This window comes from Neoarius graeffei, chromosome 2 (assembly GCF_027579695.1).
Source record: "Neoarius graeffei isolate fNeoGra1 chromosome 2, fNeoGra1.pri, whole genome shotgun sequence".
Lineage (NCBI taxonomy): Eukaryota > Metazoa > Chordata > Actinopteri > Siluriformes > Ariidae > Neoarius > Neoarius graeffei.
The window spans coordinates 31,826,790-31,850,226 of record NC_083570.1 but is presented as its reverse complement, the minus strand read 5'-3'; the positions used below and the strand labels follow the sequence as shown (position 1 = coordinate 31,850,226).

Here is a 23,437-nt window from a genome sequence, read left to right as displayed (position 1 = left end):
GACTTGTGTGCTTAGGGTCATTGTCTTGCTGCATGACCCATCTTCTCTTGCGATTCAGTTCATAGACAGATGTCCTGACATTTTCCTTTAGAATTTGCTGGTATAATTCAGAATTCATTGTTCCATCGATGATGGCAAGCTGTCCTGGCCCAGATGCAGCAAAACAGGCCCAAACCATGATACTACCACCACCATGTTTCACAGATGGGATAAGGTTCTTATGCTGGAATGCAGCGTTTTCCTTTCTCCAAACATAATGCTTCTCATTTAAACCTAAAAGTTCTATTTTGGTCTCATCCATCCACAAAACATTTTCCCAATGGACCCTTTTCAGTCACGTGACCTTCGTAAACGCGACCGCCATTTTGGACATGTAGTGGACTTCGGCTCAAATCGGTTTGAATGCGAGGAAGGCGACAAACAAAAGAAAAAGGAGCGAGATGCAGAAAACTGTATTTACTAGTTTACTGTAATTATGATCTGGCAGCTATTTACACCGGATCCAGTGTAAATAGCTGCCGGAGCCAACGTCCGGCCGGGCCGCAAGTGCGTGCGCGGGCTCTGCGGCCGCCGGCTCCGGCCGCGAGCGAGCATGCGCCGGCTCCGGCCGGGCCGCGAGCGAGCGCGCTCCGGAACCTCGGACGTTGGCTCCGGCGGCTATTTACACTGGATCCAGTGTAAATAGCTGCCAGATCATAGTTACAGTAAACTAGAATGGAATGTTAACAGCAATGTAATGCCTTTTCTGGCTAATTTTATTCGTCTTACCTCCAACAAAGTGGTCACTACACAAGTGTTGGTATGCCGCTATCCATCTTCTCCGTCGGTCAGCATCTACCGGGATCCGATAAAATGATAACCCTTGCCTTGTTTGTTGATGGTTACTACATCCAGGTGCACAACAACATAGTGGCATGATGGAAGTCTTGCTGAAAATAAACACTTTCTTTGCTGCCGTTCCTCAATGCTGGCTGTGGTAAACTACTGGTAGTACATGTCCAAAATGGCGGCCGCGTTTGTCGTGACGTCACGTGAAAAGGGTCCATAGCCTTCTGGCTTGTCCACGTGATCTTTAGCAAATTGCAGATGAGCAGCAATGTTCTTTTTGGAGAGCAGTGGCTTTCTCCTTGCAACCCTGCCATGCACACCATTGTTGTTCAGTGTTCTCCTGATGGTGGACTCATGAACATTAACATTAGCCAATATGAAAGGGGCCTTCAGTTGCTTAGAAGTTACCCTGGGGTCCTTTGTGATCTCGCGGACTATTACACGCCTTGCACTTGGAGGTCCTCAGAAATCTTCTTTGTTCGTGTTATGATGCACTTACACAAACATGAACACGTGAAGATCAGACTTTGATAGATCCCTGTTCTTTATATAAAACAGGGTGCCCACTCACACCTGATTGTCATTCCACTGATTGAAAACACCTGACTCTAATTTCATCTTCAAATTAACTGCTAATCCTAGAGGTTCACATACTTCTGCCACTCACAGATACATAATAGTGGATCATTTTCCTCAATAAATAAATTACCAAGGATAATATTTTTGTCTCATTTGTTTAACTGGGTTCTCTTTATCTACTTTTAGGACTTGTGTGAAAATCTGATGATGTTTTAGGTCATATTTATGCAGAAATATAGAAAATTCTAAAGGGCTCAAACTTTCAAGCACCACTGTATAAGGAACATAAACAGGAATAATGAAACCCAAGAATTTAAAAATAACACATACCCTGGTATTGTCGAAATTGCACATGGATTTTATAGCGTGTATATTCCACAAGTTCTTCTCTTCAGCAGAGGTAAACACAATTCTCGAGTAGCTGTCACCTGTTAAGACCCAGTTGGACAATAATTACTAAATAGAATGCTAGTTACATATATGCAACTGTAGTTCTGTAAATCCCAGATAATGGCCAGGAGCCCTCAGAAACACCTGGATATCTCCTAAAGCATGTGCACATGTATGCCAAGACCTTCTAACAAAGTCAGGTATGATGAATTATTTGCAATAAAATCCAAACAAAAACATGTTGTTTCCCCCCTCCCCCCCTCCTAGGCTTGTGCAGATTCTGAGTAACAAGGAACCCGAGCAGTTATCCCAAGTTCATAAACTCATACATACAAAAATAGCTTTATATTTTGCCCCTCCAAACTGACAGGGATGATGTGAAAAACCCAGATGGATGTATGCCAACAGTACCACAAGGAAGAGGACTCACCTTAGGATTTAAACTGAGAAGAAGCAGCCTTTATTTGTCAACCGTATGACCTTATTACTATTATGAAATTCCTCCTCTGCATTTAACCCATCTGAAGCACTGAACACACACACATGCACACAAGTGAGCAATGAGCACACACAGCTATAGACCCTTTTCAGTCACGTGACCTTCGTAAACGCGACCACCATTTTGGACATGTAGCGGACTTCGGCTCGAATTGGTTTGAATGCGAGGAAGGCGACAAACGGAGAACATACAAGAAAAAGGAACGAGATGCAGAAAACACCTTCGCTATCCAGCGACATAGGGCATTTACAGGGCGAGCAGAGGGAGAAATAACAGTAACGACACATTAGCCACGCTGTACAGAAATAACGGTTTATGGCACAGACCCTTTCGGTTCTCGCTCATCTAGCTGCTACAATGACTGCTTAGACTGCAACAATAATACCTAACACACATTTAAGTATCCGTCGTAAAGACGTGAAACTCATCGAGTGACGAGTGTGTTCATTGATAAGCTAACACAATCTAAAAGTAGACATACCATCACACTGCCCTGGCGCTGTGTACAGTTTACCTTCTGTGGTTTGTGCACTCACTAGTTGCCATTACTTTCTCCAACCGTTGTTACAGATTACAGGGAACGGCCTGGATTTAAGAGACAAATACATGCTCCTCTTATTTTGAACACTTATTTGTAGGCAGTGCTTAATTTGTAAAGTGGGAGGTCCCGGAGCGCAGAGGATGAGCGGCTCCGGTGCGGAAAAAAAAGAGGAGAGGGGAGAGGGGCGCGGCGCTGCGCTTCTGGGCATGTTTTGTAATAACACTGCAAATTAAGTTCATCTGCAGATATTTTGTGGATGTCGTTTCATGAGAGAAATCACCAACAAGACAGATATCAAAATCAGACATTAACACTAAATAAACTTGCATTTTTTAATTTAATTATTATTATTTTTTTGTTACATAGTCAAAAGAGGTGTCGGATCACCGGATCCAGTGTAAATAGCTGCCGGAGCCAACGCCCGAGGTTCCGGAGCGCGCTCCGGCTTGCTCCCCCTCAAATTAAGCGCTGTTTGTAGGACACTGCCTCTGATCTGTCCTACAGTCTACCAACAGCAAAGGAACACAACACTAGCTAATAGCTACTACAGAAGAACAAAGAGGTTACAATGGGTTATTTTAGCCTATTTGGTTACACACTCGCCGCCACAGAATGTTAACAGCAATGTAATGCCTTTTCTGGCTAATTTTATTCGTCTTACCTCCAACAAAGTGGTCACTACACAAGCGCTGGTATGCTGCTATCCATCTTCTCCGTCGGTCAGCATCTACCGGGATCCGATAAAATGATAAACCTTGCCTTGTTTGTTGATGGTTACTACATCCAGGTGCACAACAATATAGTGGCATGATGGAAGTCTTGCTGAAAATAAAAACTTTCTTTGCTGCCGTTCCTCAATGCTGGCTGTGGTAAACTACTGGTAGTACACGTCCAAAATGGCGGCCGCGTTTGTCGTGACGTCACGTGAAAAGGGTCCATACTACAGCACCTGGGGAGCAGTTGGTGGTTGGGCACTTGAAGGGAAGAGAAAGTGCTGTCCATTCACTCATCTCCCCTCACATTTTTCCTTTTGGTCCCAGGAATCGAACTGACCACCCTTTGGGACCAAGGCTGCTTCTGTAACCTTCAGGCCCATGGCTGCCCCCATAAAGGGCTCATAGGTTCAACTGAGATTTGAATTCAGATCACTGGACTCAGAGTGCTAACTATTACATCATGGAACCAAGTAATGTGATGAGAGTGAGGAGAGATGACCGCCTAACACTTGCATGACTAGAAGGAGTGACGTTAACCTTCTGGAAAGAGTGCAAGGTGATACCTAAGTACAACCCCGATTCCAAAAAAGTTGGGACAAAGTACAAATTGTAAATAAAAACGGAATGCAATAATTTACAAATCTCAAAAACTGATATTGTATTCACAATAGAACATAGACAACATATCAGATGTTGAAAGTGAGACATTTTGAAATTTCATGCCAAATATTGGCTCATTTGAAATTTCATGACAGCAACACATCTCAAAAAAGTTGGGACAGGGGCAATAAGAGGCTGGAAAAGTTAAAGGTACAAAAAAGGAACAGCTGGAGGACCAAACTGCAACTCATTAGGTCATTTGGCAATAGGTCATTAACATGACTGGGTATAAAAAGTATGACTGGCTCTCAGAAGTAAAGATGGGAAGAGGATCACCAATCCCCCCAATTCTGCACCAACAAATAGTGGAGCAATATCAGAAAGGAGTTCGACAGTGTAAAATTGTAAAGAGTTTGAACATATCATCTACAGTGCATATCATCATCAAAAGATTCAGAGAATCTGGAAGAATCTCTGTGTGTAAGGGTCAAGGCCGGAAAACCATACTGGGTGCCCGTGATCTTCGGGCCTTTAGACGGCACTGCATCACATAAAGGCATGGTTCTGTATTGGAAATCACAAAATGGCTCAGGAATATTTCCAGAGAACATTATCTGTGAACACAATTCACTGTGCCATCCGCCGTTACCAGCTAAAACTCTATAGTTCAAAGAAGAAGCCGTATCTAAACATGATCCAGAAGCGCAGACGTCTTCTCTGGGCCAAGGCTCATTTAAAATGGACTGTGGCAAAGTGGAAAACTGTTCTGTGATCAGATGAATCAAAATGTGAAGTTCTTTATGGAAATCAGGGACGCTGTGTCATTCGGACTAAAGAGGAGAAGGACAACCCAAGTTATCATCAGCGCTCAGTTCAGAAGCCTACATCTCTAATGGTATGGGGTTGCATCAGTGCGTGTGGCATGGGCAGCTTACACATCTGGAAAGACACCATCAATGCTGAAAGGTACAGTGGTGCTTGAAAGTTTGTGAAACCTTTAGAATCTTCTCTATTTCTGCATAAATATGACCTAAAACATCATCAGATTTTAACACAAGTTCTAAAAGTAGATAAAGAGAACCCAGTGAAACAAATGAGACAAAAATATTATACTTGGTCACTTATTTATTGAGGAAAATGATCCAATATTACATATCTGTGAGTGGCAAAAGTATGTGAACCTCTAGGATTAATAGTTAATTTGAAGGTGAAATTAGAGTCAGGTGATTTCAATCGATGGGATGACAATCAGGTGTGAGTGGGCACCCTGTTTTATTTAAAGAACAGGGATCTATCAAAGTCTGATCTTCACAACACATGTTTGTGGAAGTGTATAATAGTACGAACAAAGGAGATTTCTGAGGACCTCAGAAACAGCATTGTTGATGCTCATCAGGCTGGAAAAGGTTACAAAACAATCTCTAAAGAGTTTGGACTCCACCAAACCACAGTCAGACAGATTGTGTACAAATGCAGGAAATTTAAGACCATTGTTACCCTCCCCAGGAGTGGTCAACCAACAAAGATCACTCCAAGAGCAAGGCGTGTAATAGTCGGCGAGGTCACAAAGAACCCCAGGGTAACTTCTAAGCAACTGAAGGCCTCTCTCACATTGGTTAATATTAATGTTCATGAGTCCACCATCAGGAGAACACTGAACAACAATGGTGTGCATCGCAGGGTTGCAAGGAGAAAGCCACTGCTCTCCAAAAAGAACATTGCTGCTCATCTGCAGTTTGCTAAATATCACATGGACAAGCCAGACAGCTATTGGAAAAATGTTTTGTGAAGGATGAGACCAAAATAGAACATTTTGGTTGAAATGAGAAGCCTCATGTTTGGAGAAAGGAAAACACTGCATTCCAGCATAAGAACCATATCCCATCTGTGAAACATGGTGGTGGTAGTATCATGGTTTGGGCCTGTTTTGCTGCATCTGGGCCAGGACAGCTTGCCATCATTGATGGAACAATGAATTCTGAATTATACCAGCAAATTCTAAAGGAAAATGTCAGGACATCTGTCCATGAAATGAATCTCAAGAGAAGGTGGGTCATGCAGCAAGACAACGACCTTAAGCACACAAGTCGTTCTACCAAAGAATAGTTAAAGAAGAAGAAAGTTAATGTTTTGGAATGGCCAAGTCAAAGTCCTGACCTTGATCCAATCCAAATGTTGTGGAAGGACCTGAAGCGAGCAGTTCATGTGAGGAAACCCACCAACATCCCAGATTTGAAGCTGTTCTGTATTGAGGAATGGGCTAAAATTCCTCCAAGCCAGTGTGCAGGACTGATCAACAGTTACCAGAAACGTTTAGTTGTAGTTATTGCTGCACAAGGGGGTCACACCAGATACTGAAAGCAAAGGTTCACATACTTTTGCCACTCACAGATATGTAATATTGGATCATTTTCCTCAATAAATAAATGACCAAGTATAATATTTTTGTCTCATTTGTTTAACTGGGTTCTCTTTATCTACTTTTAGGACTTGTGTGAAAATCTGATGATGTTTTAGGTCATTTTTATGCAGAAATATAGAAAATTCTAAAGGGTTCACAAACTTTCAAGCACCACTGTATATCCAGGTTCTAGAGCAACATATGCTCCCATCCAGATGACATCTATTTCAGGGAAGGCCTTGCATTTTCCAACATGATGATGCCAAATCACATACTGCATCAATTACAGCATCATGGCTGTGCAGAAGAAGGGTCCGGATACTGAACTGGCCAGCCTGCAGTCCAGATCTTTCACCCATAGAAAACATTTGGCGCATCATAAAACGGAAGATACGACAAAAAAGACCTAAGACAGTTGAGCAAATAGAGTAAGTAATATCCTTTCTGATATTGCTCCACTATTTGTCGGCTGTGACGGCCCTAGCGGGCTACCTGTAATTGTTCTCAGTTTCTACTACAGGTATCGCATCTGTGGGCGTGTCTTCTTAACATCTAATTGGCAGCACCGGAGTGCAGTGTTGCCTTCCTATAAGTAGCGCCCCGCTGATGTTCCCGAAGGAGGCTCCTTTTTTTTTCTCTTTCCTTTTTGGCTCGGCTTCTAACTTCCAGGCGGCTGCTCTTTTTCTATTCTCTTTATTATTGATTGTAACAGACAACATGTACTTCCCATATTACTAGCATTCAATACTCGTTTATATTACGCTGTTGACCATTGATGATCTTTCATAAATCATTTAGTCTAGTTTTGTTGTATCTATTTTTGCTTTTAAATAAATATAATTAATTGTGCGTACGTCTCCGTCCTCCTTTATTGCCAAGGTGTCCCCTAGGCCTTGACAATACGGGGGATCGTCTAAACAGCCGTAATTTCGTTGATTCGTTTTTTTTTTTTTGCAGTATGCCTGAATTGCCATTGAGTATTCTGTTTTATTTGTGTGGCTGACTGCTCGCGCAGTCTGCTTTTTGTGGGGGCGTAGGGCGTGCGTTGCACCTAGTTTGGTTATGTTTTTTTTTTGTTTGTTTTGTTTATTAATTTTCGGACCCTCGTGTAATACCATCGGTTAATTTAGGCCCTTTTTCTGTTCATGTTTAGGCTTATGAGTATCTTCCCTGGTAGGTATAGGAGACGCCTTTGGGGGTCTCATTTATTGTTTTGACCTGTGATGGTCGAACAGGGAAGGTAGGTAGAGCGATTTGTCTCGGGAGCACGTCCGGAGATTCGAGACGCTGCAGTTTTGGAGTGTCTCGTTCTCCTGGTTTTAGGTGCGTAACAACCCCCTACCGGTACCTGTCGAAGAATAGGGTCTACGTAGGTTAGTTAAATTTTTTTTTTCCGTAGCTATAATAGATGGGGTTGTATACTCATGGGTCTAATTTTGAACAGTAGGTGTAATTTGGGTGTCTGGAGGATTCTCAGGTTTTTTTTTTATTTATTATTGGGTAGAATTTGTTTGGGGCGTTATTAGTGACCATGTCAGAAATTGACATTTTTGTCGCCACTCCCACTCGGGAGGCGTTTGATGCCTTCACTAAGGACCAGCTGATCCTTCTAGCTGAGCACTATGAAGTATCCTTGAGCAGCTATGATAAAAGGAGTAAGTTGGTGGTGAAAACACTCGTTCACGAGGAACTGGTGAAAAGAGAAATTTTGCCTCCAGTTCCCTTTGATGAATTAGTTTCCAGTGCCCTAACATTCGAACAGCAGAAAGAACTCTTGTTGCTCCAGCTTGATAACAGCAAGCAACATCTGAAGAAGCAAGAGTTTCTCGCTGAAAAAGGCAGGTTGGAACGCGATATCGAGCTGGGGAAACAAGAACTTGAGCGGGAGAGATTGGCGCTTGAACGCATGCGTCTAGGTTTAATTGAAGAGGGTAAAATCGACTCTGTCGCGAGTAATTCCGACATTACGAAAAACATTTGCCTAAATTTGATGAATCCGACGTTGATACGTTTTTCAATCTCTTCGAGCGAGTGGCTAATCTGTATAATTGGAAGGATGCGACACGCTGTTTACTGTTGCAATGTACTTTAAGCGGTCGAGCAGCGCAGGTTTATTCAGCACTTGGCGCTCCTGAGAATCGTATCTACAAGTGTGTTAAAAAAGCGGTATTGAAAACGTACGAGTTGGTGCCGCAGGCATATCGCCAAAAATTCTGGGGTATGCGTAAACAATCCAGTCAAAGTTATGTGGAATTCGCAGATGAGTTGTCCATTCAATTCAAGCGTTGGTGTACGGCCACGGAGGTCGAATGCCAGGAAGATTTGTCCAATCTGATCCTGGTTGAACAATTTAAAAATTGTCTTCCCGAAGACACTGCAACTTATGTAAGCGAACATCAGGTTGCATCTGTGTCCGAAGCCACTGTTTTGGCCGACGATTATGCGCTGATCCACAAAACTAAGTTTCTGTACGCGCCAACAATCCGTAGTGACCGCACGTACAGGGGTCACCAAGTTCCGTATACAGTTGCCACTTCGCCCGTTAACCCTCGCTCTGGGTGTCCTTCGACCACCGTGGACCCCATTAAAACCTGTAACTACTGTCTTGGAGTGGGGCATTGGAAATTTGAGTGTGAGAAGTTGAAACAGAAAAATGGAAACAGATTAATGGAAACAGATTTAGATACCGCAAACCAGCCAGGGATGCAGTCCATCCTTCTGTGCTGGTGGTATCTACATCTGGTCCACCTGGTTATAAACTTGGAAATAATTTCGAATCTAGTTTCGCTCCTTTTATTTCATTTGGCTCTGTGTCACTAAGTGCCAATGGTAAAAAGATGCCGATTAAAATATTAAGAGATACTGGTTCCGTTGAGTCTTTTATTTTGCAATCGGTATTACCGTTTTCGTCCAAATCTGATTCTGGCCAATCTGTCTATGTACGTGGTATTGATATGAATGTGGTGTCTGTACCGTTACATAAAGTGCATATATCCTCAGGTTTAATCAATGGAGAAGTGTTGGTGGGAGTGCGGCCTGTGCTTCCACTACATGGTGTTTTCAATGCTTTTGGGAAATGGTTTGGCTAAATCTTTGGTGTGGGCGGAGAGTTCGCCTCTAGAAGGTGAGTTTGCTTGGGAACCTAATCTACTGCCTTTCTGCGACGAGGAGCAGATTCCCTGTGAGTCGCCAGTGTCGGTTGTAACGCGTGCTGCTGAGCGCGCTGCGGCCCAGACAGCTAGTGACAATTCCGTGTTGTCATTATTAACTGGCTTGCCCAATTCCATCTCGCGTAAGCAGTTAATGGACACACAGGCAGCAGATACTTCGTTACAACCTTTATTTGATAAAACCAACGGTAAGAGCGGGGATATTACCCATGGCTATGTAATTAAAGGGGGAGTACTTTTGCGAAAACGTCTCTCTCATAGCGGTCTTGATTCTGTGTGGCAAGTAGTGGTACCATGCTCACTGCGTAAAATTGTTTTGACAACTGCCCACGATGATGCTGGTCATATGGGTGTCAAAAAGACGTATGATCGAATCGTTCGTCATTGTTATTGGCCTCATATAAAACATGATGTGGTATCTCATGTTAAAACCTGTCACGTATGCCAGTTAACGGGAAAACCCAACCAAATGCCCAAACCTGTGCCACTCAGACCGATTACACCTGCGCTTAAACCTTTTGAACATTTAGTGATAGACTGTGTTGGCCCGTTACCCTGTTCTAAGTCTGGTTGCATATATTTGCTTACTGTCATGTGCCAAGCAACTCGGTACCCTGCCGCCTATCCATTGCGTTCTATTACAGTCAAGCCCATAGTTAAAGCCTTATCTCAGTTTATATCAATTTTTGGACTCCCTAAAATAATACAGTCAGACTGTGGTACTAACTTCACGTCTAAAACGTTTGCTCAGGTATTGCATGTACTGAAAGTAAAGCATAATAAGTCCTCTGCTAGGCATCCGCAGAGCCAAGGTGTGCTTGAAAGATTTCATCAGACGTACAAGTCTATGCTTCGAGCATACTGCGTTGAGTTAGGCAGGGACTGGGAGGATGGTCTTCCCTGGCTGCTTTTAGCGGTCAGGGAAGTGACACAGGCTAGTACTGGGTTTAGCCCTAATGAATTGGTCTTCGGACATGCTGTGAGAGGGCAGGTGTCAACACTGTTCGATGACTGTGTAACCAGTGAGTCACCCGAGTCATTGACTGATTATGTCAATGGGTTTCGAAGGCGTTTGTATCAGGCTGGTGCACTGGCTATGAAGCAGTTGAAAAAAGCACAGTTAAAAATGAAACGGGTCTATGACCGGAAAACCGAAGTCCGTTCGTTTACAACTAGGGATAAGGTGATGGTCCTTTTGCCAGTAGTTCATTCTCCCTTCCAAGCCAGGTTTGCTGGTCCTTCTGCAATTCTGCGATGTGAGAGGAATGACAATTACATAGTATCCATGCCAGACCAGAAAAGACGCACGCAATTGTGCCATGTCAACTTACTCAAGCCTTATCATGATCGTGATTGTGTTTTAAAAGTCCCAAACACTTCCAGCTCTGCCTTCAGCCCAGTGGTGGCGGCACCGGATGGGGCCAGCGCCGCTTGTCTTACTTCTTGCGTTGCACCTGCTCCAGTGGTGGCAGCACTGGAGGAGATTGCGGTCTGCAAACCCGACGATGTGGTGCTGTTGGGTAAACTCAATAACTCCGAGTCACTGGCTAATTTACCTCTGTTGTTGAGTCATTTGTCACCAGATCAGGCTTTGGAGTTGAGTGCGTTAATTAGAGAATTTCCATCGTTGTTTGCGGATACACCGTCGCAGACAAATTGGATTAGTCATGATATTGATGTTGGGGATGCTGCCCCAGTTAGGCAACATTTCTATAGAGTGTCGGGTGAGAGGCGACAACTCTTAGAAAATGAGGTGCGGTATCTGTTGGACAATGGGTTGGCTGAAAAGTCGTTTTCTAGCTGGACCAGTCCTTGTATTTTGGTTAAGAAAGCGAATGGGGGTAACCGCTTTTGCACTGACTATCGGAAGTTAAATAATGTAACAAAGCCCGATTCATTCCCACTTCCTTGTATGGAGGATTGTGTGGATGAAGTTGGTTCAGCAAAGTTTGTTACAAAAATAGACTTGTTGAAAGGGTACTGGCAGATACCGTTAACTAAGCGCGCCGGTGAAGTGTCCTCGTTTATTACACCTAGCGGCTTGTATTCATACAAAGTGATGCCATTTGGCTTGAGAAACGCAGCTGCTACGTTTCAAAGACTAATGAATCAAGTTGTAGTGAATTTGGAGGGTTGTACAGTTTACTTGGATGACGTTGTGATATTCAGTGATACCTGGGAGTCACATCTTGACCGTCTCCGTCAGTTGTTTACCTGCCTTGCCCAGGCCAACCTCACTGTCAATCTGGCGAAGTGTGAATTCGCCAGGGCGACAGTGACTTATTTGGGCAAGGTTGTTGGTCAGGGTTTTGGCCGTCCGGTGCGCGTTAAGGTCCTCGCCATAGATGCCTTTCCTCCTCCATCCAATAGGCGTGAACTTATGAGGTTCCTTGGCATGATCGGTTATTACCGGAGTTTTTGTTCCAACTTTTCCTCCATGGTAGTGCCGTTGACGGCCTTGCTGAAAAAGGGTCGTTCATTCGTTTGGACGTCTGCCTGTCAGTCTGCGTTTGAGAAGGCAAAGTCCCTTCTCACTTCTGCACCTCTTCTTGCAGCTCCTCAAATGAATAAACCGTTTAAGCTGCAAGTATACGCGAGTAAGGTCGGTGCTGGCGCTGTCTTACTGCAAGATGACGATGATGCCGTTGAACATTTTTCGAGAAAGTTCAATTCTTACCAACTAAATTACTTGATTATCGAAAAGGAAGCCCTAGCTTTGATTTGGGCTTTGCAAACATTCGAAGTATACATTGGAGGTAGTACGACACCCATTGTTGTATTTTGCGATCATAACCCACTTGTTTTTCTTAATTCCCTCCAAAACCCGAACGCACGTTTAATGCGTTGGAGTTTATTTCTCCAGCCCTATAACCTTCAGATTATTCATATTAAGGGCAAGGCTAACGTGACAGCGGACGCGCAGTCACGAGTTCCTGCCCCCTAGTGTTTGTGTGGGTAATGCATTATTCTGTTGTGTCTATTTTTCAGGGCCCGGAATTTTGGACAGCAGTTTATGGGTTGGGTAAACTCCACATTTTTGGTTGGCAATTTGGATGGGATAAATTATTGGAAAAATTGTATTGCTAAATTGTGTTTATCAGATTTGGAATTGTTATATTGAATATGCATATGGTTGTGCCCCTTTAGAAGGGTAATATGTCTGAAATGTTGGTGGTGGCACGGGTGTTGGTTATTGGGTGTTTGTTTTGTGTAGGTCTACTTTTTTTTGTTAAAAAAATGATGGTTAATGTTTTTGAATATTTAATATGTTATATTGAGTAGTGTAATTGAATTTATTGAATACTGATTTGAGTATTTGAGTTGATGTTTTTTTAACGATTTGAGCAGCAGCTGACGTTGTTCGTTAACCCTTTTTGGTCCCCACATTGTTCGTGATCCTGGAGGATCCCTTTTATGGGGGGAGGTGTGACGGCCCTAGCGGGCTACCTGTAATTGTTCTCAGTTTCCACTACAGGTATCGCATCTGTGGGCGCATCTTCTTAACATCTAATTGGCAGCACCGGAGCGCAGTGTTGCCTTCCTATAAGTAGCGCTCTGCTGACCTCCCTGAAGGAGGCTCCTTTTTTTTTCTCTTTCCTTTTTGGCTCGTCTTCTAACTTCCAGGCGGCTGTTCTTTTTCTTTTCTCTTTATTACTGATTGTAACAGACAACATGTACTTCCCATACTACTAGCATTCAATACTCGTTTATATTACGCTGTTGACCATTGATGATCTTTCATAAATCATTTAGTCTAGTTTTGTTGTATCTATTTTCACTGTTTAAATAAATATAATTGTGCGTACGTCTCCGTCCTCCTTTATTGCCAAGGTGTCCCCTAGGCCTTGACATCGGCGCAGAATTAGGGGGATTGGTGATCCTCTTCCCATCTTTACTTCTGAGAGCAAGATGCTCTTTTTATACCCAGTCATGTTAATGACCTATTGCCAATTGACCTAATGAGTTGCAATTTGGTCCTCCAGCTGTTCCTTTTTTGTACCTTTAACTTTTCCAGCCTCTTATTGCCCCTGTCCCAACTTTTTTGGGATGTGTTGCTGTCATGAAATTTCAAATGAGCCAATATTTGGCATGAAATTTCAAAATGTCTCACTTTTGACATTTGATATGTTGTCCATGTTCTATTGTGAATACAATATCAGTTTTTGAGGTTCGTAAATTATTGCATTCCGTTTTTATTTACAATTTGTACTTTGTCCCAACTTTTTTGAAATCGGGGTTGTAAATCCCATGAGGTGAAGACACTTCTTATTGAGTGATGGGTCACCAAAGATCATAAATGTGGCAGGTCAAAAAAAACAACAACAGTTAAATCAGCCAAGGCCTCTGCTTAGACAAGGCAGATCCTTGCACCTTTCACCAAACAGCTGCTCTGAGGATAAGATGGGTGTTGTCTGGTCTAAACAATACTGTATGACCTCATTACTATTATGCTCTCATTAGTATGATGTTTCCATGAAGGGACAACGGAAAGGTCCAATACGGGGTTCCTAGTGGACCATGGAGCGTGGAGATGCCTTGCTTTGTTTTGAAATGCAGTAATTAACCCATGACACTGTACAAAAAGGTCATTCATGGTGCTGTGGTGTGTTGCAATGGCAGCCACATACACATTTAGTAAAGACAGGAATTTGCTACTGTCAATACGTTCATGAAGAAAAGTCAAAATCCTGAAAATCAGGTGATGCAGTGAGTCCTGCCAGTGAGATTGGTCCTGTCAAGTGTTGCCCAAGTTGCTCCTGTGAGAAGTGAGATGTTCATCAAGGTCGTCATCTTCTTTCAGCTGCTCCCATTAGGGATCGCCGCAATGGATCTGTTCCACGTATTTGATTTGGCATTGGTTTTACGCTGGATGGCCTTCCTGACGCAAGCCTCCCCAATCTGTCTGGGCTTGGGAGCGGCACCAAGTATGCATTGGCTTGTGTAACCCCAGTTGCTGGGTATTTTACCTAATCTGCATGTCTTTGAACTGTGGGGAAAACCAGAGCACCTGGAGGAAATCCACACAGACACAGGGAGAACATGCAAACTCCACACAGAAAGGCCCTCATTCAGCTGTGAAGTTTGAACCTTCTTGCTATGAGGTGACTGTGCTAACCACCACACCCTCCCTTACAAAGGAACCAACTTCTGCTTGTACACGCAACACTCAAGCAGTGAATATCTGGGTAATATGTTTTGTCTGGTGAACATCAATAGCAGGCACATTGCGAAATGCAACATTCTTGCTCCCCCCCCAATACTGGCAACTTGCACCACAAAGTTTTGGTGTCAATCATCTGGGGCCTAACCAAATCCCCTCTTAAAGTCATCAATAGTCCTTGCACTGTGACACAGCAACTGCTGTTGCTACAAAACCAGGTGGGGATAGGTACTATAATTCAATACCTAAAAGGCACCAAACAAAAGATTTTGGTACTACAGAATACCAAAAATGTCTTAAAAATTCAGCATCAATTTCTGATTCTAGATTCCAGATGAAAAAAAAGGGGGGGAGGCAAAGAACTTTGACGTGTGAGTGAATCTTTGTTGCATGGAAAGCAAAGAGAGTGTAAATATGTTGCAGAGGTCTAGAGTCTCGCTGTACTTTGTAAATGTAGATGAGAACAGTTTCTGTTGCAATACATGCCGTAACCTCATACTTGGAAAGTCAAGTAATATGTCAAACTCATGAAGCATTTGACTAAAGACAAGATTACTGTCCAGTTTGGAGCATCTGAACAAAACATACAACTTGAACAAAGTAATGGCGAGTGAGGAAGAGAAGTGAAGGAGAATGCAAGCAGATTGAAATGGATGGAGGAGTGTCAAGAATGATTTGTGACAGAAGGGTACCAGCAAGAGTGAAAGGGAAAGTGTACAAGACAGTAGTAAGAGCAGCTACGTTGTATGGTTTGGAGACAGTGGCACTGACAAAAAGACAGGAGGCTGAACTGGAAGTAGCAGAGTTGAAGCTGAGATTTTCATTGGGAGTGAAAGTTGGACAGGATGAGAAATGCGAATATTAGAGGGACAGCACATGTGGTGCTCCAACACAGCTTGGAGACAATAGTGAGAGAGGCGAGATTGAGATGGTTTGGACATGTACAGAGGAGAGATCTGGAGTATATTGGGAAAAAGAATGCTGACGATGGCGTTGCCAGGTAGAAGGAAAAGAGGAAGACCAAAGATGAGTTTTATGGATGTGGTGAAGGAGGACACGAAAGAAAAAGATACAGAGAACGGGAGGAGATGGAGGGACATTATCCGCTGTGGCGATCCCTAACGGAAACAGCCAGAAGAAGGGCAAAGCACACAACCAAACCTAAGTCTGCTCTGTGAACATCAGATAACCACCTGGGGCGGTGTCAACATCTGGATACATGCTGAGACCTTTTGGACACTAACTTACGTGGTGACCATACTATAAAAAGGCCATCAGCAAGGGCCACTTTGCTTCAGTTATAAGTGACTGGGGACCCTGGTGGTTATCGACTCTCAAAGAAAAGGGTTACATCCATAATCTTACATTCTATTTCACCCACCCTAACCACCAGGGATGGTGTTCAACAACTGGATAACCTTTATACCGGTGGGTCATGAGAAACTGACACCCTCAGGCTGAATGGGAGGGTGTTTTATATGCTCACTGCAAAAGGCTGTCTACAATAATATTCATTCCAGCATCTGGGACCATATGGAGAGGTTTTTAAGGGGTTCCACCATATTTGCCTGAACCTGTGGGTACAGTCAGTCTGGTCAGGGGTGCTACACTTTTTTGCTGATCTATGACAATAAATCTGTCTGGGGAGAGTGTGTCTGGATGTTTCAACCACTAGCAAAACATTAGTGGAAACTGGGGTTACATTCAGCCCTGCGATGACCTTGCGACTTGTCCAGGGTGTACCCAGCCTCTCGCCCATAGTCAGCTGAGATAGGCTCCAAGCTTGCCTGGGACCCTGATGATTCAGCGACAGATGGACAGAGTTACATTCATCCTTTTGGGCCACTGCAGTTTTGTTGCCGACTACTCTGTTGCATGGGTAGAGACAGTGAATAATGTGGGAACACCTGCAATAGGCCCCCAAATCAGTCATAAGTGACCATGCCTCTTCCCAAATGAGTGTTTGGGAATCATAATAAGTGATAGTAACAAAGGTTGTGCCTGGGTAAATCTCCAGGTCTGTGGTAGCACATGGCTGTTACAATATCTGTCTGTGGCAGCGGGGGCGTGGTCAAGCACCGGTCTGTGACAGGAGGACGGAGTCAGGGAAGGTAAGTGGCAGAATCACTACACCTGAGAGCAATTAACCTGTTTGTGTGTCTTCCCAGTGACCGCGCCCTATATAAGGAGGGAGAGCGAAGGAGAGCTCTTCCTGACCCAGACACAGTGTGTGTGTGTCTGAAAAGTCCACATTGATTGCTTGACTGAAAAGTGTAGAAATAAAAACATTCTGTCAAACCTTATCTCTGTCCTGCCATCCTCTGTGCTCCACCCATCAACTCCGAACTGCCACAGTGGTGCCGAAACCCGGGATCTGGAGCACAGCAGCCTCACAGCCCCATGGAGTCCTCCCCGTTCGCGGAACTGGTCCACGCCCTCGCCACGGCCCAGCAAAGCCAGCACCAGGTGCTCCTCACCCTCCGAAAGGAGCAAGAACAGTGGTTCGAGGCCCTGGTGTTGGCCCAACAAGAAGATCGACAGGCGTTCCGGCACCTCCTCGCGTCGGCGGGGTCCACCAGCGCTCCTACCGCGGGCCCGTCTCCCCTCACCGTGACCAAGATGGGCCCGCAGGACGACCCCGACGCGTTCATCACGCTCTTCGAGCAAGTCGCTGAAGCCTCGGGGTGGCCGATGGAGCAGTGCGTGGCGCGCCTCCTCCCCCTGCTCACGGGAGAGGCACAGCTGGCCGCGCTACAGCTCCCAGCCGACCGCCGGCTGGCCTACGCGGACCTCCGCCGGGCCGTCCTCCAGCGCATGGGGCGCACCTCAGAACAGCAGCGCCAGCGCTTCCTCGCGCTGCGCTTGGAGGAAGTTGGCCGGCCGTTCGCGTTTGGCCAGCAGCTCCGGGACGCCTGCTGGCAGTGGCTGAGGGCCAACAACCGCGACGCCGAGGGAATCAATCATCGAACAGGTGGTGCTGGAACAGTTTGTCGCTCGCTTGCCAGCAGGAACTGCGGAGTGGGTCCGGTGCCACCGCCCGGCGTCGCTGGATCAGGCAGTCGAGCTGGCGGAGGACCATTTGGCGGCTGTCCCGGCGGCAGGACAGCAGATGGCATCTCTTCTCTCCCCCCCTCCTCCTGTGTCCCGTCCTCGCCCCATTCCCCCACCGCGGAGGCGGGGGCCGGCACCACCCCAGCCGGCCCCCGCACCCGCGGTGCCCTCCCGTTTCCCCCTTCTGTGTCTGTCTCTCCCCCACCTCAGGTGAGTGAGCCCCAGATCACCGGTGCAGAGGGAAAGCCCGGGCCGGTTTGCTGGCGCTGCGGGGAGCCGGGCCACCTTCAACAGCAGTGCACGGCCATGGAAGGGGGCGCGGTGGTTCGGATCCCCGACGCACCAGAGGCCGCCCTCGATCGGGCCGGAGCGTATTGCATACCGGTGAGTATCCAAGGGGATACATATCAGGCATTGGTGGATTCCGGTTGTAATCAGACCTCAATTCACCAAAGCCTGGTTCAAAACGAGGCATTGGGGGGAGCACAGGGGGTGAAGGTGTTGTGTGTGCACAGGGATGTTCACCGCTACCCTTTGGTGTCGGTCCACATTATTTTCAGAGGGGAAAAATTTATAGTGAAGGCGGCGGTTAATCCTTGCCTTACCCACTCAATAATTTAGGGGACAGATTGGCCGGGATTTGGGGAATTAATGAGTCATCTAGTGAAGAGTGGGTCCTGACATTTGACAGGGGGAGGTCCCGATGTCGCTTTGGCGGGAGCAGCTGTCACAGAGCTGTCTACGTCATCTCCACGTCAGAGTGAGGAGCCGCCGGCTCCTCCTCACTCTATTGGGGAATCCCTCGCGGATTTCCCATTAGAACAATCGCGAGACGAGACTCTGCGACATGCGTTTGACCAAGTGAGAGTAATCGATGGTCAAACGCTCCAGCCGAACGCCACCCTGTCCTTCCCCTACTTCGCAATTATGAAGGATAGGTTATACCGAGTGACGCAGGACACTCAAACTAAAGAGCGAGTCACGCAGCTTTTAATTCTGAAGAGCCACCGGGAATTGGTATTCCAGGCGGCTCACTTTAATCCCATGGCTGGACACTTAGGGCAGGATAAAACACTAGCCCGAATAATGGCCTGATTCTATTGGCCGGGGATTCGCGGCGATGTTCGTAGGTGGTGTACGGCATGCCGCGAATGCCAGTTAGTGAATCCAGCGGCCATTCCAAAAGCGCCTTTGCGCCCTCTTCCATTAATCGAGACCCCGTTTGAGAGAATTGGGATGGATCTTGTCGGGCCATTAGATCGGTCAGCACGAGGGTACCACTTTATATTAGTTCTGGTGGACTATGCAACGCGATACCCGGAAGCAGTGCCTCTGCGCAATATCTCAGCACGCAGTATTGCAGAGGCGCTCTTCCGCGTCATCTCCCGAGTTGGAATCCCGAAAGAAATTCTGACTGATCAAGGCACAACGTTTATGTCACGGACACTGCGCGAACTGTATGGGTTATTGGGGATTAAGCCGATCTGCACCATCGTGTATCACCCACAAACGGACGGTTTAGTGGAACGGTTCAACCGCACCCTCAAAAATATTATTAAAAAATTTGTAAGTGAGGACGCACGTAATTGGGATAAGTGGCTCGAGCCCTTGTTGTTCTCAGTGCGAGAGGTTCCCCAAGCCTCCACGGGGTTCTCCCCGTTCGAATTATTATATGGGCGTAAGCCGCGCGGCATCCTAGACGTGCTGCAGGAAAATTGGGAGGAGGGACCTTCACAAAGCAAAAACGAAATTCAATACGTTATGGACCTGCGCGCAAAACTCCACACGCTCACCCACCTAACTCAGGAGAATTTGTGGCAGGCCCAGGAACGGCAAGCCCACCTGTACAACAAGGGTACGCGCATTAGAGAGTTCACTCCGGGAGATAAGGTACTCGTACTGTTGCCCACGTCGAGCTCTAAATTGATCGCCAAGTGGCAAGGACCCTTTGAGGTCACACGGCGAGTCGGGGACGTCGACTATGAGGTGAGGCGAACGGACAGGGGTGGGACGCTACAGATTTACCACCTCAATCTGCTTAAACTCTGGAACGAGGAGGTCCCCGTGGCGTTGGTGTCGGTAGTTCCGGAGAAGGCGGAGCTGGGGCCGGAGGTTCAAAAAGGGGCACTGGCATCACGTACCTCTCCGGTCCCCTGTGGAGACCACCTCTCCCCGACCCAACTCACGGAGGTCGCCCAGTTGCAGACCGAGTTTTCGGATGTGTTCTCGCCCCTGCCCGGTCGCACTAACCTCATAGAGCACCACATAGACACGCCCCCGGGGGTGGTAGTGCGTAGCCGCCCTTACAGGCTACCCGAACACAAAAAAAAGGTGGTTCGGGAAGAACTTCAGACCATGCTCGAAATGGGCATCATCGAGGAGTCCCACAGTGACTGGAGCAGCCCGGTGGTCTTGGTACCCAAGGCCAACGGGTCGGTCCGGTTCTGTGTGGACTATAGAAAAGTCAACGTGGTGTCTAAATTCAACGCGTACCCAATGCCTCGTATTGACGAGCTGCTCAATCGACTAGGCACGGCTCGCTTTTATTCGACACTGGATTTAACGAAGGGATATTAGCAGATCCCCTTGACTCCACTATCCCGAGAAAAAACGGCCTTTTCCACACCGTTTGGTTTACACCAATTCGTCACACTTCTGTTTGGGCTGTTTGGGGCGCCCGCTACATTTCAGCGGCTGATGGACTGGGTCCTTCGCCCCCACGCCACCTATGCGGCCGCCTATCTTGATGACATCATTATATATAGTAATGACTGGCCGAGGCACCTTGAACACCTAAGGGCTGTCCTTAGGTCGCTGAGGTGAGCGGGTCTCACAGCCAACCCAAAGAAGTGTGCGATTGGGCGGGTGGAAGTACAGTAACTGGGCTTCCACTTGGGCAACGGGCAGGTGCGTCCCCAAATTAACAAGACCACAGTAATTGCGGCCTGCCCGAGGCCCAAGACCAAAACGGGGGTGAGACAGTTCCTGGGGCTGGCTGGCTATTATCGTAGGTTTAGACCTAATTATTCGGACGTCACCAGCCCGCTGACTGATCTCACTAAAAAGGGGGCACCAGATCCGGTCCAGTGGACGGAGCAATGCCAGCGGGCTTTTTCTGAGGTAAAGGCTGCACTGTATGGTGGGCCACTATTACACTCCCCTGACTTTTCTCTCCCTTTTATGTTGCAGACTGATGCATCGGACAGAGAGCTGGGGGCGGTTTTGTCCCAGGAGGTGGAGGGGGAGGACCGCCCTGTCCTGTACATTAGCAGGAAGCTGTCAGTGTGTGAGGGGCGCTACAGCACTATTGAGAAAGAGTGTCTGGCGATCAAGTGGGTGGTCCTCGCCCTCCGCTACTACCTGCTGGGGTGCGCTTTCACCCTCTGTTCGGACCACGCGCCCCTCCAGTGGCTCCACCGCATGGATCACCCGTTGGTATCTGGCACTCCAACCCTTCAATTTTAAGGTGGTCCACAGGCCGGGGGCGCAGATGGTCGTGGCGGACTTCCTCTCCCGTTGGGGGGGGGGGGGGGGGGAGTCAGCTGCAGGCCGGACAGCCGCCCGGCCTGAGTCGGGCGGTGGGGGTATGTGGCAGCGGGGGCATGGTCAAGCGCCGGTCTGTGACAGGAGGGCGGAGTCAAGGAAGGTAAGTGGCAGAATCACTACACCTGAGAGCAATTAACCTGTTTGTATGTCTTCCCAGTGACCGCGCCCTATATAAGGAGGGAGAGCGAGAGCGGAGGAGAGCTCTTCCTGACCCAGACGCAGTGTGTGTGTGTCTGAAAAGTCCACATTGATTGCTTGACTGAAAAGTGTAGAAATAAAAACATTCTGTCAAACCTTATCTCTGTCCTGCCATCCTCTGTGCTCCACCCACCAACTCCGAACTGCCACACTGTCTCTCTGAGATGATTAATGCTAAGATATTGAAAGCAGATCTGACACCCGTTTCCAGCCTCCAGAGGGCTCAGACATTGCCCAAACAAGCACGGGCCCTGCATTATTAGCACACTTTCCAGAACCTAATAGTGATGTCCTGAAGGAAACATGGCAATTAGTGATAACGAACTCAGAGACTGCTATGAGGCTTTGCAAACCCAAGTTTAACCCTCTGGGGTTGAGAGCTTCACTGGCGAAACATGTGAACATGGTAACAGCATGATGATCACTTTCACTCTTTCGGTTTTGGTTTCTCTTTTGCGGTGGGAACGCCCACCGTAAACAGGATAAAATCTGTTAGCTATAGTTTAGGCCATATGGAGGTAAAACTTGTTGCGAGATGGCACACAGATTTTATGTGCTTCGGATGATTCAGGACAGCAATTCAGTTTCAGGACAGCTATTCATGATTCAGGACAGCTATTCAATTCAACCTTGATAACTGTGACACTGATAAGTGTTGCTTTTTTTTTTTACTTTGACTCAATCCAGCCAAAGATCAGCTCGAGTAAGGGTAAATATTTCTTCTATTTATTATGAGCAGATCGGTTGAAGCGTGTGTGCTGTAGTGCATACACAGGAAAAATGACTGAGCAATTTTTCCAAAGTTAAAAGTATTTTGCTCAAAAATAGTTAATCTTACTATACTTTGAGTTTAGAGAGTAAATTTTGGAGTCGGAGCAAAATTACAGAGTAATTGTGTAACAGAGTAACAAAGTTGGTTGTGGCTCTGAACTGAGTACAGTAAAATAGTACAAGAGTTAATTTCAAGACACACTGAAGAGTGTCAAATACCAAAATAAAGTCAAATACCAGATAAATGAAGCTGTTGTAAAAAGCAGTTGTCCAACTGTGTTGGAATGTGTGAAAAAGCCCTTACCCATTGTGACGAACCGTTTTGATCACTTGACCTGATGGGATTAAGAGTTGGCAATGAATGAACCCTTTGTCACTAGTCAGTGCCAGCGAAATTAACCATCAACCCGTCCTTACATATTGAGGTTTTTCATCCACGTGACCAAGTCATGTGATGCATCGTTAGGCTGCCATTTTGGACGTCACGGCTCGAATCAGTTTGAATGCGAGGAAGGCGACAAACGAAAAACATAAAAGAAAAAGGAGCGAGATACAGAAAACACCTTCACTATCCAGCGACGTAGGGCATTTACAGGGCGAGCAGAGGGAGAGGTATCTGCAAAAATTGAGGTTAGCAGGCTTAGAGAACGACGTTTACCTGCTTCCACCAGGATTGTTCACTGACGTACGGAAGTACACGAAGCCCTCGTCTTTACCTGACTTCGGCCCACATGATCTGTATACCTATGTCGTTAAAAACCCATCGCCATACACAGGTATTGATCTGAAAGCATATAAGAGTTTGGATGCCTACAAATATTTTGTGTCAGGCTGGGTAACATGCCTACATCAGTGGGTCGTCCCTGGAGCCGGTGGTCGCCATCTTATTACAGCTAAGGTTTGTTCACATTTTCATTTACTTTCGGTCCTCAGGATAAACAAAATGTTATTAAATGTCATTGAAATAACTTCTTAGTCTGTTGAGA

At 46.2% G+C, this 23,437-nt stretch overlaps 1 protein-coding gene across 7 annotated transcripts in view; it reads right to left on the bottom strand.

Moving 5' to 3' along the window:
- The window catches only part of disp1 (dispatched homolog 1 (Drosophila)), a 168,507-nt gene that overhangs the window by 5,185 nt on the left and 139,885 nt on the right, over positions 1-23,437 (bottom strand). For 4 of the 7 annotated variants that reach the window (XM_060914088.1, XM_060914090.1, XM_060914089.1 and 1 more), the window contains one exon: positions 1,738-1,835. The exons of the other annotated variants lie outside the window; for them this stretch is intronic. In XM_060914088.1, coding sequence (XP_060770071.1) covers positions 1,738-1,835 — 98 coding nt within the window. The remainder of the gene's footprint in view (positions 1-1,737; positions 1,836-23,437) is intronic. 7 annotated transcript variants of the gene reach the window in all.